This window comes from Porcisia hertigi, chromosome 31 (assembly GCF_017918235.1).
Source record: "Porcisia hertigi strain C119 chromosome 31, whole genome shotgun sequence".
NCBI lineage: Eukaryota > Euglenozoa > Kinetoplastea > Trypanosomatida > Trypanosomatidae > Porcisia > Porcisia hertigi.
Window position 1 is genome coordinate 1,795,186 of NC_090590.1, and position 15,424 is coordinate 1,810,609.

The 15,424-nt window shown below is 57.0% G+C and overlaps 6 protein-coding genes across 6 annotated transcripts; all 6 read right to left on the bottom strand.

The window, feature by feature from the left end:
* Window positions 1–746: 746 nt before the first annotated feature.
* Window positions 747–2,774, bottom strand: JKF63_03993 (uncharacterized protein; the record flags this gene model as incomplete). Its single annotated transcript, XM_067899989.1, has 1 exon — window positions 747–2,774. One exon carries the CDS (start codon window positions 2,772–2,774, stop codon window positions 747–749), a length of 2,028 nt encoding a protein of 675 aa, XP_067755195.1.
* A 711-nt stretch (window positions 2,775–3,485) lies between these two features.
* JKF63_03994 (uncharacterized protein) lies at window positions 3,486–3,935 on the bottom strand (the record flags this gene model as incomplete). The annotated part of the gene is made up of 1 exon (XM_067899990.1): window positions 3,486–3,935. The coding sequence occupies one exon, from the start codon at window positions 3,933–3,935 to the stop codon at window positions 3,486–3,488; it is 450 nt and encodes a 149-aa protein (XP_067755196.1).
* Window positions 3,936–4,907: 972 nt separating this feature from the next.
* JKF63_03995 (uncharacterized protein) lies at window positions 4,908–5,768 on the bottom strand (the record flags this gene model as incomplete). Its single annotated transcript, XM_067899991.1, has 1 exon — window positions 4,908–5,768. One exon carries the CDS (start codon window positions 5,766–5,768, stop codon window positions 4,908–4,910), a length of 861 nt encoding a protein of 286 aa, XP_067755197.1.
* A 760-nt stretch (window positions 5,769–6,528) lies between these two features.
* On the bottom strand, window positions 6,529–10,302 carry JKF63_03996 (uncharacterized protein; the record flags this gene model as incomplete). The annotated part of the gene is made up of 1 exon (XM_067899992.1): window positions 6,529–10,302. The coding sequence occupies one exon, from the start codon at window positions 10,300–10,302 to the stop codon at window positions 6,529–6,531; it is 3,774 nt and encodes a 1,257-aa protein (XP_067755198.1).
* A 534-nt stretch (window positions 10,303–10,836) lies between these two features.
* Window positions 10,837–13,053, bottom strand: JKF63_03997 (uncharacterized protein; the record flags this gene model as incomplete). Its single annotated transcript, XM_067899993.1, has 2 exons — window positions 10,837–12,216; window positions 12,826–13,053. The coding sequence occupies 2 exons, from the start codon at window positions 13,051–13,053 to the stop codon at window positions 10,837–10,839; spliced, it is 1,608 nt and encodes a 535-aa protein (XP_067755199.1).
* Window positions 13,054–14,676: 1,623 nt separating this feature from the next.
* On the bottom strand, window positions 14,677–15,417 carry JKF63_03998 (uncharacterized protein; the record flags this gene model as incomplete). The annotated part of the gene is made up of 1 exon (XM_067899994.1): window positions 14,677–15,417. The coding sequence occupies one exon, from the start codon at window positions 15,415–15,417 to the stop codon at window positions 14,677–14,679; it is 741 nt and encodes a 246-aa protein (XP_067755200.1).
* Window positions 15,418–15,424: the final 7 nt, after the last annotated feature.

Below are 15,424 nucleotides of genomic sequence, written 5' to 3' on the forward strand. Positions count from 1 at the left end.
GCGCATGTTTGTAGAGGGGGAGGGGGGAAGTTGGAGAGTGGGTAGACCTTTAGGGTGACCCAACAGGCAATTTGTTGAGTTGTGCGCCACACAGCTGTCGCGGAGAAAACACACACACACACACACACACACACACGAGCAACAAACATGAAGTACTCCATCGCCTCCTTGCTTACACGACCGATTAGCGCCCAGGGACACCGATACCCAAAGAAGATGAGTGATGCGTTGTGTGGGAAGGGGGGAGGGAGGGAGGAGAAAGAGGGGGATTTTGTCTTTCCGTCTTTTTTCTTTCAATGCGAAAAGGCCACAAAAAGAAAAAAAATGACCGCTTCCCCCCCCCCATCCTCCCCACTCCCTTCGGGGTGTCAACTAGAGACGGGAAGGGGAAAAGAGAGTGTGAGGTGACCCCGCTAAGGGGCCTGGCAGATGATGGCGCTGAGCGGAAGAGCACGAGTAGACAGGTGAAGGGGGGATCAAAGACGAAAAAGGGGAGGGTCACATGTGCGTGGAGGTGGGGGTGGACCCTTGGACGTATCCCCCCCTCCCTCTCCCCCTAATCTGGATGGGACTCAGCCACTGCACCGACGTGTGTACACGTCAACCCCCCTTCTCGTTTTTTTTTTACCCCCTTGTTCTATGTTGCCCTGGTTTTTCTTCTCTCAGAAAACAAAGACGTACGTGAACCAGCGAGGGGTGATGGCAGGTCGTACCAGGGCGGTGAATTACAGCCGCAAAGAGAGCATCTATGATATCGGTGCTGCTGCGTCGGTGGGGAGTGGCATCGGCGGTATAATCGAATTCCCACCACTAGAAGGAACGACGCTCTTCGTCTTATTAGCGGAGCGGCGGCTCGTGCGAAACAGGTACGGGTCTTGACTCAGTTGAAACACGTCACATCGCTCGCGTTCGTTGAACGCCAGGCAACTGCGTATGACGTCTTTTGCCTCTTCACTCACCTTGGGTGTATCTGGGAAGTGCAGCGTGCGCGCGGATTGAACGATGAGCTTTTCCTGCCATATACGGCGCTGGGACTCTCCTTCTGCGAATGGTCGCTTGCCGAACAGCATCTGGTAAAAAATAACCCCAACAGACCAAATATCGACTTTATTGCTGATGCGTGGTGTAGAGGTGGTCTCGAAGCACTCGGGTGGCAGATACCAATACGTGCCGGTGCCCTGTGAGGTGAGCTCAATGGATGGGTTGTCGCTAGGGCCTTCGCGAGTGGTGCCAATGATCTTGGAAAGACCAAAGTCCGTAATCTTGATATCGAGAATAGTCGGATCGTCTCGGTGGAGGAGAATGTTGGCCGGCTTCAGATCGTAGTGGATGATAGGACTCTCTAGGGAGGCGAGGTAGCGCAGCACATCCACGATCTGGAGTAACACAAGTCGTGCGTCTGCCTCCTTGAAGGTACGGTAGCGTTTTAGATAGGTGTCAAGGTCCATACCGTTGCTATACTCCATCACGGAGATGAACGTGTGATCACCGCGTGGGAAGACGTCGTAAAGATGCGTCAGGTGCGGATGATCGAGGGCACGCATAATGTCGAGCTCCCGCTGCGCATGCCGAAGGTAGTGTGTACGTGTATGCGCCGGCCATTCTCGCTGAATGTGGTGTATTTTACACGCCACATAGCGGCCTTCGACGAGGTCGAACGCCTTCCACACCTCGGAAAACCCACCCTTGCCTAGAAGATGCATGAGAACGTAGCGGTCCTCCTCGCCAATGGTGGGCGTGGCCAAGAACTCGGATGTGTCCTCATCATTCACCCGTCGCATCTCTTTTACGAAGGCCTTCTTCTCGTACTCTATCTCTGACTGCTTTGATTTGATGTCAGCGATTGCGTTGGTAAGCGCGGTGTGCTCGGAGGCACGCAGCTGATACTCGAGCTGGGCAGCCATCAGTGCCTCCTGCATCTCCGGGCCGGCGCCAGAGTCCTCCCGCTCGCGCTCCTGGCGGGCGAGGTGCTTCACGCTGCTCTGGGCGGCCTTCTTGAGTGCCTCCACCTCCTCACGCTTTTGCGTTAGGTCTGCCAACTTCAGGAAGAGCGCGCGCACCCGGTCGCCTTCCATCCACACCGTCTGGCCGTTGCTGTGCCACGTCGCGGTTTGACCGAGTTCAAAATGCTTCTGATAAAGGACGCGCCGCGCTTCCGAGCGATCTTTCTGGGCTGCGCTCAGCATTTCCTGACGCATGACTGACTGAAAGTGCGCCAGCTTCTTTTGGTAGTGAGAGCATTGGTCATCCATAAAGTTTATTTGATCATCGCGCCGCCCCACCTCCGCACGCAGCCCCTCCACCTCGCGATTGAGGTCCTCAATATGACTGTCGCGGTCGCTAATCTCTTTCTTGAGCGCGATTGCATCGCTGACCATGCCGTAGGCGGCGAGGGTGGGCTGCTTGAAGCGGCGTGCCTCTGCAGAAGCTGAGGACGATGACAGGGTCGGTGTGGCTGTACTTGGCTGGCAGTTATGGATGATTTCAGGGCAGCTGCGAGAGGCGGCAGAGGGTGAGGTGGAGCCTGGTCCCACGGCAGAGAGCCCGCGTGATCGCGTCTCTGGAGCGCCTACGGCCGAGTTCAGGGTGTTTGTCTCCGGCTGATCCACGTCAACAGGCTCCATGGCAATCGACCTGTTCGCAGACTGCTCATTTGAGAAGATTGCAGGGACGCTGTCGTTGCTGCCCTCCTGCGGCAATGCGTTTCTTTCTTCGCGGGAGCGCTTTCGCACCTGCGGTGATCGCTGTACCGGCATGGCAGGGGCGGCATCCATGGTTATGGATGAATGATGAGAGGAGTTACAGGGAAGATATGTAAGCGTACGGAGCCTAAAAGTAAATGTTGACACAGACACGCGACGGCCCCGCACCTTTAAAACGTCCGTGGGGACTTGAGTGAGCTCGCTGGTGGAAACTACTGCCGTCACGCGGTCAGCTGGTCGAGAGGGGGCTGGGGGAAGGGAGGAAGGGAAGGTGAGGCCCCGTTGAACGCCAAAAACGGTGAGTAACAGAAAGCAGAAGAGAAGCTAGATCACATGGAGAGATGCGCACGTTGCGATCCGTCTTGTGGTGTAAGTCAGAACGCACCAGCACAGCTGCATACATGAGGAAAAGTGTTCCAACCACCAACACATTATATGCCATTTGCAGGGGGCGGGGCAACACAGGGGAAAGAGGAGGACAAGGGAGAGAGGCAGAGGGAGTGTGGATAGGGGGAGAGGGGGGAGAAGGGGGGGCGGCGAGTTTAGAGGAGCAGCGCAGCGTGTACGCGTTATACACGGATGACTCTTGTGTACATTAGTGAAATATATACCTTCGTGCTTGTGGTGCGCTCAGAGCAGAGCAGAGGTCAATGCCAACTCGCGAGAGAAAAAAAGAATCGAAAGACAGCGTGTGAAGTGCAATACAGAAACCACGTCCACAGAGGAAGCACATGGGCGCGGCGCTAAGGTCAACTACCGCATGGATGCACAAGTGCTCCCAGCTTAGCGCGTGACGCGCTCTACCAACCATTCGTCATCATCAAACCGGAGTGTCAAAGAGACAGGAAACTCCAACTCGGGGATGTTGCTCTGCAGAGATGCCTTGCACTGCTGCAAAACGAGGCGCTGGTCCACTGTCGAATAGTACGCATGTGTGCCAGCGCAGCTGAGCAGCATCCAATCGGTCGTCTCGCGCACTGCTATATCGGGTATGCACGGCATTGCTTCGGCAAAGTCGAGGGTGACTTTGAAGATGATGTTCTTGGAGAAGGTCACTTGGTCCATGTTGGTGCTACGCACCACCCGCTTATCCTCGAGAAAGGCAGGGCTGTCCACCGCAATCTTCTGAATCTCATTTGCCCCATTGAAGAGGATCATGTTGAGGAGACCGCCCTGCACAAATCTCAACTCTGGAATCGTCTCCAGACCACTTGCATGCTTCTTCTTACCCATCGAAACGTGCGTCAAACGCGATGGAGGCTTTCTAATAGAGAGGGGGGATCGAAGGGGGAAAAAAAGAGGAGCGGCCAAACGTAGACTTCAGGAAAGACCCCACACAAATCGTCTCTGAGAGTCACACAACACCCCCGTCGATTTGGGTGTCACTTCTAAGTTTCGATGTAAGACAACGCGAGATGCGCTGCCACGATTTTTGTGCACTATGCGCACTGGGCGAGGGCATACGTGCGTCCGCGCAGTAAACGCATTGGCGGTAGTAGTAGTAGTGGGGGGGGAGGGGGGCGTCAAGAGCCCATGGGGGGCCACGATGAGTAGTGCGAAACACAGACACGGCAAGTTGTGGAGGGAGGCAGGGGGAGGGAGGAAGGAAAGGGGAGAACACGGGGGAGGGGAGATCGAGGAGACGGGAAATGACCACGAAAGAGTCAAAGTGTTACGAATGGAGGAGATCGCTCACCTCACCCTTGTCGACACCCCCCCCCAGATTGAGTGTTGGCAGGCCGTACAGAAGCATCACGTCTCAGCGCCTTAATGGAGTCGAAGTCAGGCAGAATAAAGAAAATACCCGCAGTGCTGCAGGACATCCGCAAGCCGCCCGGGCTCGCCGTGTTGAAGACACTCCGTCAGCTCTTTTTTTGTTGTTGTTGCGGTTATTAGCTGCTAGGCAGCCACAGCAGAACGCTGTACAGATTCTTCACGTGGTACGAGTACTCTCTACAAAGGCGGAAGAAAACACCACTCCTCCTCTCGGAAAAGCAACAGCAGACAACTTTGAAGCAGACAGACGAGAGCCCGAATCGGGTCGAATGGAATCATTCACGGCCACGCATCGGGGGCAGATCTTCATGCTCTTTCTTTTTTTTTTGAGGGGGGGGGGAGGCAACGACATCGAGGCACAGTGTGCATGGATGTAGAGGCAAGCAATACCGCGTATGGAGCAGGACGGCACTGGATGCCACATTTTCGTTATACAACATCCAGGCATGTCTTGTGCGTGGGGGCGGGAAACGCAGCGTTCAACTCCGCCATGTCCACGTCTGTAAGCTCAATGTCATCTGCCGCCGCGTTCTCCATTGTATGCGCAGGGCTGCCAGAGCGGGGAATCGCCATGACTTGGCCGCTGTGCAGGACAAAGGCGAGTAACACTTGCGTGACGGTCGCGCTGTGGCGAGCCGCGACATTCTGGACAGCGTTGCTGGTGTAGAGCGCCGGCTTGAGTTCCCCAGCCTGGGCTATAGGGCAGTAGGCCATCACTGGCACATTGTGTTGCGCGTGCCAGGGAATGAGGTCATACTCGATCCCGCGGGAGCCGAGGTGGTACAGCACCTGATTCACAGCACACTTCTTGCCACTGGGGACACGCCACAGTTCCTTCATGTCACTCACATCGAAGTTCGAGACGCCCCATCGGCGGATTTTCCCGCTTTGGACCAACTCCTCCATGCAGGACACGGCTTCGGACAGTGGAACGTCGCCACGCCAGTGCAGGAGGTACAGGTCCAGGTAGTCAGTACCGATGTTGCGGAGGGAAGCATAGCAGCTGCGAAATATCCTTGACCGCGATGCATTGCTGGGCAGCACCTTCGAGACAATGAAGAGTTTATCGCGTGGCGTTTCTTTGATGGCTTCCGCCACGAGTCGCTCGGAGCGGCCATTGCCGTACATCTCGGCGGTATCGATCAGCGTCATGCCAGCTGCAATACCGGCCCGCAGCGCCGCCACTTCGCTGGCACGTCTCTCGGGATTGTCACCCATCCTCCACGTACCCTGACCGAGCGCTGGAACCGCTGTGCCATCGGGCAGGCGCGTCACATGTCGAAGGGACATTCGAGATCGAGTGTAGGGGGACGGCAAGAATTAGAAATTTGAGCGAATACGGCGAGAGCAGAGTTGCACTGTCCCAGGCAACAGAGTGTGTGTGCGGTGTGTGTGTGTGTGTGTGTGTGTTTTGCGGACCGGAGGCATGTCACGGCCACTATGCGAAAGAGAGAGACAAAGGGGGGGGGGGGCAGGGGGCAGGGGAATAGGCGACACAGCTGCTGTGATGGTATGAGCGACAAGACCTCAGATATCAGCCATGGCGGTGGCAGCAGCAGCAGCAGAGGAGGCCATAGGAGTTTCGTACGTAAAGGGGGCCCGTGTTGGGGGTCCTGCCGCCAAGAACACAACAAGGAAAGATGCGGGACATCGCCAAGGAGCAGTGGAGAGGAGGTGGGTAGGGGAAATGTCCCACCAGCCCCCTCCCCCCGAAAAAAACGGGGAGGTAAGCCACGCCGAGAATACCCAAGGAACACCACCACCACCACGGCAATATATATATATATATTAATACGACCACCCCCACACCCGTGCAGAACAGCAGCTGGTGCACGGCACCGTTCTGCCGTGAAGTCATGTTTCTTTTTGTTTTGTGTGAGTGAGTGTGCTTGCATTTTTTTGGACCACCTCTCTCTTCACTATCCATCGCTCATCGCTCCCTGGGTCATTACTGCGCTGACATCTTCTCTCGTCAGATCCGTTAGACTTGCCGGAGAGTCAGCCATCGTATCAAGGCGCACAACACACGTGTACACGTCACTGTCTCCGTCTACCAAATGTCAAACACCACCGTGGCAGCTGCCTTCACCGCCCCACGCTGAAGACCCTCAGCAGTGAGTGGCGGCGCGGGTGGTTGATAGCTGAAGGGATCCACGTCCTTGTACGGCGGCGATGTGCCAAGGACACCGCGGGCAACGTAATCAGTGAGCGCACAGAAGCCATCCTGTGGGGGACTCAGGTTGGAGTCTACGTTTGCCCCAGCCCCCTTTTCCTGCGCGCACTGACCGCCCTCCACGTCCTGGAAGAACTGCGCCGTGAAGCTTCGAGGGTTTTGCCATTGCATGTCCCGCTGACTCGCCTCCCTGATGGCCGCAATCTGCCGGCGATGGGCCACGCCGCATATGTTGCACTCCGTCGGTGTATAGAGACAGCGGTGATGGAAAGCGTGCTTGCACATAAAATACACCGTCGGGGTTTCAAGCGTTTGGTGGCAGTGTGCGCAGGCTGTGGATTGAAAGATGACAGCTGAGGACTGCAGGGCGACGACCTCCCTCTTGATTCGCTCAATCTCGCTGAGTCTCTTAGACGTCTGCATCGACACCTCCTGTACCTGACGCGCCTGCTTCAAGAGGCACCGCTGACAGTAACTCCGGACAGTGCGCAGGTCGAGGGTGCACTGAGGGCTGTTTCTCAATATCTCCAGCACCACCACTGGCGGAAGAGCGTCATGAGCTTCAATGTAGTCCAACACATTTACAATGTCAAGCCACTCCGTCTTGGTACTGCGCACCAGCTGCGAGAGCAGCGTCATCCACATGGCGGATGTGCTGCTCTTGGATGGTGAGCTTTCCTTACAGGCCTGGAAGAGTTTCATGGTGGCCTCATGCCTCTCGGCAGGGGTGGCGTTGGAGTCGTCTAGTTTGGCGCTGTAGTAGACTTGGATCTCACCTGGAAGTCCCAGGAAGCGAAGGAGGTACAAGATGCCGTCCTGGAAGTTGTGCTGGTGTGCGTGGCTCAGCGCTAGGTAAGGGTCGTAGAGACCCTTGTACGCCTCCAGAAACGTCAGCGCCTGTTCCAGCCGACGCTTGTACGGCTCCGATGGAAACTCGGCAGTCGAGGTGGAGCTGGCGAGACCGCCTGCACGTGTTGTGATGCGAGGAGGCGTGTCGCCAACACTGTCATAGGCGGCTACTGTTTGGGGAACAAGCCGAAGATCGTTCTTCAGATCACTAGTCATGTAAAGCTCTAAGAGTGTGTTATAGAGCACCGCGTGTGTGCTCGACACTGTTGTCTGAGAGGTTGGTGCCGGTGAGGAGGACGGCGTGGCTGCCTTACTCTCCACAGCCGCCGGGATTGGCACCGGTCCCACGTTATCCTCATCCAGAACACCGCTTTCCACCACCGCTCGAAGAAAGTGCATCAGGCACACTGGCGCGTCTACGAAGATATGCAGGAATGCAGACGCGTTCGCGCGGTGGGGATGCCGCGGCCCATCACCAATCGCGCATCCCACGCCAGCTGAGAAAGGAGCGGCAGCAGGTATAACCGCGGGGAGAGCAGACGCGTCCACTAGACGCCGTCCAGGCCCCCTCCAGTGCACACACAACTCCATCAGCAGCTCTGTTGTGGCTCGCGGTGCCGCGTGGAGAAGCTCCCTGCCGAGCTGCGCGCAAATCGACTCTGCCTCATCGATCCCCAGGGTGCGCACATACGACAGCGTCTCGAGGGGATCGTGCATGTCGTACAGGCGAATGTATGCGCAGTCGTACACGGCGGCGTAGCGGTCCGCAATGTACAGCGCCGCCTCGGCGTACCCGCCTGTCCGACACACCTCGATGGCGTTTTTCGGTTCAAAGCGCACATCTTGGCGGTGAATGAATGCGTTGAGCCGTTTTTCATCCCTGTTCTTGATGTAGCACATGAGCAACAGCGTTGTATGTGCCACGTTGGTGTGCGTGCTGTGCCGTTGATTGTGCAGCTCCTCCAAGTAACGAATGAGTTGGCTCATGTGTGCGCTGCCCATGTACCGCCGAATGACGTAGGACGACTCCAGGTGTCCGATGGTGTCCATGTATTGAGTCATGGCGTCGTCGAACTTGCCCTTGGCGTAGAGATAGTCGCCGTAGCGCTTGCGAATGCGCAGCTGCAGCGTCGGGTCGGCCCCTTCCATTGTGTGTGCCAGCTGCTGTGCAATCCCGTAACACTCCTTGCTGAAGAGAAGCTCAAGCTTCTTGTGCGTGTCGACCTCACGCAACCGCACACCGCGCAACCGGAGGTGCTCCGAGCGCACCGTCGGGTCGAGAAACAGCACCAGAATGTCTGTTCCATCCGCCAGCAGCGTGGCACAATTGGTGTACATCTCCTGAGGGCGAATCAGACCACGGATGTGGTAGGTGAGGTCAAAACACTGAAGCTGGAACAGCTCCGGTTTTCCATCGTGCTGCACCAGAAGAGCGAGGTACTGTCGGTACGTGTAGAGGAAACAGCGGCCCGGCACATGGTCGACGTCGATGGTGTGCACCGATGACTTCGCTCTTGGGTCATACAGTACGGGAGCACCGGAAGCCGGAGTAGCGGGGCCGATCCGCACAATTCGACTGCCAGTCGCGGTATGTGTCGCAGGCTGTCTCCACAGCACGAGCAACTCGCCCTGTGGCGTTAACGCCGCTCCAAAGCGCGGGGCACCACCACTTGGTGTGGGGCAAGGGTATTCGGACCAGTTGCCGTTTGCTCGCAAGGCCCAACACGTGACTACGTCTTGATAGACTGTGTAGAGCACCTGTACCTCCCCCACCGTTGCCTCTACAGCGCTCTCGTCGACCTTAACTACGCCCGCTGAGCTTGTCGGTGTACGGACGCCGCCCGTCAGGAAAGAAAAGGCACGGATACCGCCGACGCCGGCGGCGTAGTTTTCGTCGCCAGCACTTTGATTCTCCAACAGCGTCACGAACTGCGTGCCGGGTAGTCCGACAAATGTGAGAGGACCTTTGGCCAGACCGCTTCGGATTGTCAGCACTCGCACCGACCGCCCCTTTGCTAGATCGCCCTTCAGAACAACACAATCGCATGTGACGAGACCGACGGCGGCGCACGACAGATCAAGCGCTACGTCAAAGCTCACGACGGCAGAGCGAATGGATCCGCAGGAGAGGGTGCCGCCACCTCTACCGCTCCCATCTCCCCCTGCACGCGACGAGGCCCCGGCGGCGGTGAGGCTGTCTGAGGGAGAAGAAGCTGAAGTACTTACTGCGGCGGAGGACAGTTTGAAGTGGTGCCGCAGCTGCTTTGACTCATCGAGTAGAATTGTCACGAGTGGGGCCTCTTCACCAGATGAGAGTGCACTCGCAGCGCCGCCGCTCACCCCTTTTCCAGTGGGTAGAAGGCGGTGTTCCTGGCATGGCGGCCGCCATCGGAGAGAGGCATCGGTTGCTGCAGCCCCTGGAACCGGCGTAGTCACCGTAGTTGGGCGAGGGTCCACAAGGCCACGGTATAGCGCCGCGAGGTGGTCAAGATCCCAAACTCTCAGAATCGTGTTGCTGATCGCATCGTCGTTGCCGATAGTGATGAGGGTGTTACGCAGGGCGCAGTAGCGAATATGGGTGACCGGGCCTGCGTAAGCCTGAAAGAACCACGTGCCTCCCGGCGAGGCGGTCGTTGATGCGGAATGACGGTCGAGAAAGAATACCTGACCTTCGCAGTCGCCTACAACAAGCGAAGTCGGGGTCAAGCACGTGCACACTACGCTGATCTCTGCCAAGGCGGAGTCGGCCGCAAGGGGCTCGTTGTCAAAAAAACGAAAGTTGCGCCAAACCCCGTCCGCCATTGTCCACTGCGACCCCCGCAGAGCACCGTGTCAACTGGGGAGACGCAAAGAGAGGGCCGCCTGTAACGATAAGCAGAGGTATATAAGCTAACAGTCGTACGATGTGTGAGGATAACAACGAAGGCGCCGACCAAAAACACAAGAAGACACACAAAAAAACGATGGGATTTTAGTTTTGTGGAATGGGGGAGGGAAAAGGCACATGAGCGCTTTGGGGGTGTATGGAGAGACTGCAGAACATGACATCTACGAAAAAGCGACAAGCGATAACTCACCCCCTTTGTTCATCAAAAAAGCCCACGATCAAACAGGGGCCGAGGCGGCGGGGGGGGGGGGGGTGGAGTGGCCAGCGACGTCAGTTCGCGTGTGGGAGGAAGGCGCATCCGCTCCTTTATAGTTTTACATGTGCCACACTGACTCTGCACTCTCTTAAACGACTTTTTCGGTACAGCAATATGACACAAGAGATGTACCGTAGCTGCACACATTTAAAGCCTTGTATCCTCCTTCACTCTCCGTGCCTTCCCCACACACCTATGCGGCCTCCACACGGCTGCGGATCGCCCGCATCTCCTTCAGATCTGTCCTGAGGAGTTCATCCAGTGTTTCGATCCCGTCCTGCATCTGCTTGGCAAACTGGATCCAATCCCTCATGAGGTACGGATCCACCTCAGAGCGAAGAAGCGGCTGATCATCAGCGTTTCGACACGCTGACTGTGCGCCACCGGCGAGGTGGCTCTGCTGTTGCTGCTTCTGCTGCTGGCGTGCTTCCGACCTGTTTGCCGTTTTTTGCGTGGCGATTGCTACACGCGAGGCCTGCTCCGTTACAAAAGGCCGAAGCTCTCCAAGCAACTGACCGAAGCGACCAGGTGCTCGCAAAAGTTGGCGAAGCTGCTCGACGCGGCTGTTCAGCAGGCTCTCCTCGCCGTACGAGCTGCCGTGGCGACGAAGCAGCTCCATCTTGCACAGAAGCAAGTACCATCGGTGCCGCAACATCACCTCCTCTTGCTCCACCTCGCGCTGGCGCCGAGCGTTCGCGGCGTCCATGGCTGCCACCGCGTCGACATCCTGCAGCAGCTCTGCCACCTTTGTCTGCAAGACAGTCACAGCGGCCCTCTGCTTCTCAGTGCGCCGCAAGAGCTCCTGGGAGAAGTGAACCGGGGAAGGGTAGAGACGATCTGGGTCCGGGTTCTTCTGGAGGGCTTGCATGTAGGCCTCATCACCGCACCCACCACCATTCAGGTAGGCCGTGTAGCGCTCTTTCTGAATCGCGTCCATCACCTGGCCTGCGGCGCAGATGTTGTACACGAATGCCCTGAAGTGACAGTTGGGATGAAGCGCGTTGTAGGACTCGTCCAGCTTCACGAGATAGTTGGCAAGAGCACTCTGTCGCGTGAAGTCCTGCAGCGTCACAGTCGGTTGCTGTGGCAGCACAGGAGCTTGCGGCATGGCCCAGCCGCCGGCGGCCCCCATTGCCGGTGCCCCGAAGCCGGTAGTTCCCGTCGCCGGTGCCCCGAAGCCAGTAGTTCCCGTCGCCGGTGCCCCGAAGCCAGTAGTTGCCGTCGCCGGTGCCCCGAAGCCGGTAGTTCCCGTCGCCGGTGCCCCGAAGCCAGTAGTTGCCGTCGCCGGTGCCCCGAAGCCGGTGGTCGCACTAGCGCCAAAACCAGCACTTGTCTTTGCGCCGAAGCCACCAGTGCCGACGCCGGCTGCCGCTCCGAAGCCCGGAGCACCGGTCGCTACAGAAGTGCCTGTGGTGGGTTTGAAGCCACCGCCAGGGGGTGCGATGGTGTTAGTGCTAGTTAAGGTAGTAGAGGCAAAAGGCGTGGGCGTCTTACCGAAGCCGGCGCCCTGGGCGCCAAATCCCGGAGAAGGCGCAGTGGCACCAAACATCGGACCCGTAGAAGACAACGTGATCGAGCTAAACAAAAAACCGAGCAACAACAGCAGCAGCAAATATATGTATATATATATATATAAATATATATATATATGTAAAGACAAAATGCGAAACCGGTCGAGACCGTCTGGGTAACGGATAAAACTATGTCCCGTGTGGAATGTGAGCGACAGAGGCACAAAGAATGCAAAGAAAAAAGGGAGGGAGAGATGGAGGACGGTGGGGAGAGGGCGTTGCGTATTCCGTGTCAGGTAAGTGGGCTCATTCAACCCACCCCCAAGGAAAGGGTTCAAGGCGAGAGAGAGAGAGTGAGGAGGGGGGGAGACCCCATTAAAGGTATATATTATTTTTTGTGGATCGTCGCTCCTCGGTTGGCGCTGACGGCCCCGGGCGTGGCATAGAGTACACGATGTGAACGCCCGTGCGGTCTATACATGTGGGCGAACACAGCAAGGGGACAATGGTGCAGGATCCATGAGGCGAAGGCAAAGTGTGGGAGTGGGAGTCGGTGATGAGCTGAAGCGCGTTACCTGAAGCGGCAAACAGAAACGTGTGGAGGTCGCTCTCACCTCCACTGGCCCATCACAAAGCGTCATGCCTTCTACGCTCTAACTCGAGAAGCGCATCCGCACAAACTCACGCATGGCCTCCAGTGGGCGATCTGGTTTCATGACTAAAACATGCTGCATGATGTCATGGAGAAGTGGTGTGATCTCTGGATGTGCTGCCAGGTAGTCAGTGTAGTCCCCGAGAAGTTCATCCTTGTGCTTCTCGGCCCGCACACGACCCTCGTAGTTGAGATCCTCCTTTTTCAACCGTCCTGCCTGAAGAGGTGCGGGTGATTGATCAGACATCACCGCGCGAGGTGAGGACCTTCAAAGTTCTTTCGTTCTTTTCTTTTGGAGGGGTGTTGAGCTGTGCAGGTGATGCTCGACAGCTTTGGGGAGGAGAGGGGGGAAGGGTTGAGAGGCGCTGGTGGCTGTTGTGGCACCTGAGAAGAACGAAAGAAAGAGGGCGACAACATCGCAGGTGTTTGTACATTTTATGAGTCAGAAGACTCTAAGAACGCACACAGTGCGTGCCATGGCGTTCTCTCCTGCCGGAAAGCAAAAATCGAGCACGTTTCACTGCTGAGAATAAATGGCGCATAAATCCAACGAGCAGCAGTGAGAGGGGAGAGGGGGGGAGGCGGAGGGGAGGCGCATCACCCGTTTCTCGCATGCACACACACACACACACACACACACGCGTATATGCCGTCTACGTTTGCTCCTGTCCCTGAACCCTTGAATGGGCGGTTCCGCGTAGAATAATAGCGGCTCACCACTTGCTAGGTGGGAAAAGCCAAACAGCTCCGCCCCCTCTCACCCACCGCCAGCAGCACCACCGCCTCCCCCACTCCTCCAGCTCTCCCATTCCGCTGCCAATGCCGACCCGCTTCTGGCAGGGAGAGCATCGAGTCACTACGGCGTCGGTGAGTCGGACGGGCGAATCGCTCAGTTTGCTCACTGTCACGGCCTCGATGGCGTGGCGTCGAATCGACCTGTAACAGTGAAGACGTCGTCAGTGCGCCATCCATGCGACAGTAAAAGTCTCAGCGTGACTCGAGGTTATCGTGCCTGGCTCTTAGTGCCTGCTGGTGTGTGGCAGTCTGAAGACCCCTCCCCTCTCCCCAAGGGAGGCCGCTGCCCGGCGACTGGCATGCTGGGAGCTGCGGAGAGGACAACCTATGAAGCGGGAGTGTGTACGTGGTGCTTGACGGCGGAGGGATGTGTGTGGTGGGGGGTGAGGGGGGGAGGGGTGTCTTGCCCAGACGAATGTCGCCCGCACTGGTTTATCGCATGCCTGCCTGCTGCGTCTCTCACCACGCGTGTGTCGGTCTGCTGGACAAGCCGGGGAAAAGAGACGTACGGAACTCAAACGCATACGTCGGGTGGCACCACGCACACGCGAATACAAAACTAATATTTTTTTTTTAAAGGGGGAGCCTACAACTCTCCTGGCATACGCACATCCACACAACTAAGAAAAAAATGTGCCCACGCGTTGTCACTGGAACGGACACGAAGCAAAAATCTCCCAGAGGAATACCTGATGCAACACACACCAGACGTGGAGACACACACACACACACAGAGTAGCAGCAGCAGCAGCAGCAACGGTAGTAGCGGAGCAGAAGGCGCTGCTACCATTGCTGTGCGGATACAGAGGGTACACGATCAACACCCAAAAACCCCCACACCTGTAAACTACCAAAAAAACAGAGCGACGGTAGAGCAAGCGAGGTGACACTGTTCAGGGTGAAAAACAGGGAGGACATGGGGGAGGGGGAGGGGGGGGATGTATGAGAAAACAACAAGATAAGCCCATCTGAATTTTGGAGCAGACGCGAGAGTCCGCCGTCAACGTGTGTGTGTGTGTGTGTGTGTGTGTATGGTAGGCCGGTTCCCCTGTAGAAAATATCCCAATCGCCTCCCTCAACTTTGTCTACCAATGCGGAGTTGGGTGGATGGGGTATAGTCATTGACTGAACTCAGAGTGAGATGACCATGCACCCGCTCCAGGCGAGGCCTCTGACGGCACGGCTGGTGGAACAACCGAGCAGGCACAGGATCCCCAACGTGTATTACGTGCTCCATCTCATGATTCAAAACAGGCGTCGTTCTAGTCGTTAGTGAGAGAGTGGTTGACGAGATATTACGAGGGGTGGTGCCCGCTACTGCTGTTTCTACAAGCGATGTCAAGCAAGCTGGAGGCTCTGTGGCCACTGCCGGAGACGACTGCGGTGTGAGGCTCAGCCCCTCCTCATATTCGTCTTCGTTATCCGTAGCATCCTCGTTCTCCCCCGAGACTCCAGTGTACCCGAATCCACTGTTCCCCTGCTCATTCTCGCGCCTGCGTCGACGCAACGAGTGAGTGCCGCGAACTGCCGCCATGCGCTCACGACGAGCCGCAATTGTATTCTGCAAAAACTGTGTCATGTGCTGTGTGCTGACGGTCTCGTAGGTGGAGAAGGTCGGGGAGGAGTAAGACCCGCGCTCGGTGATAGTAGAGCTACCCTGCAGGTAGCGCTGCACAAAGAGGAGCGCATCGCGGTAGCCTGCTTCGTAGGAGTTGGATGACTCGCGGTACAGATCGGCGAGTGCAGTGGCGGCGGCAGAAAACCTACGATGCAACTGCTCCTTTTCACCCCCAGGCAAATTGGACGCCGGTGGCATTTTTTTT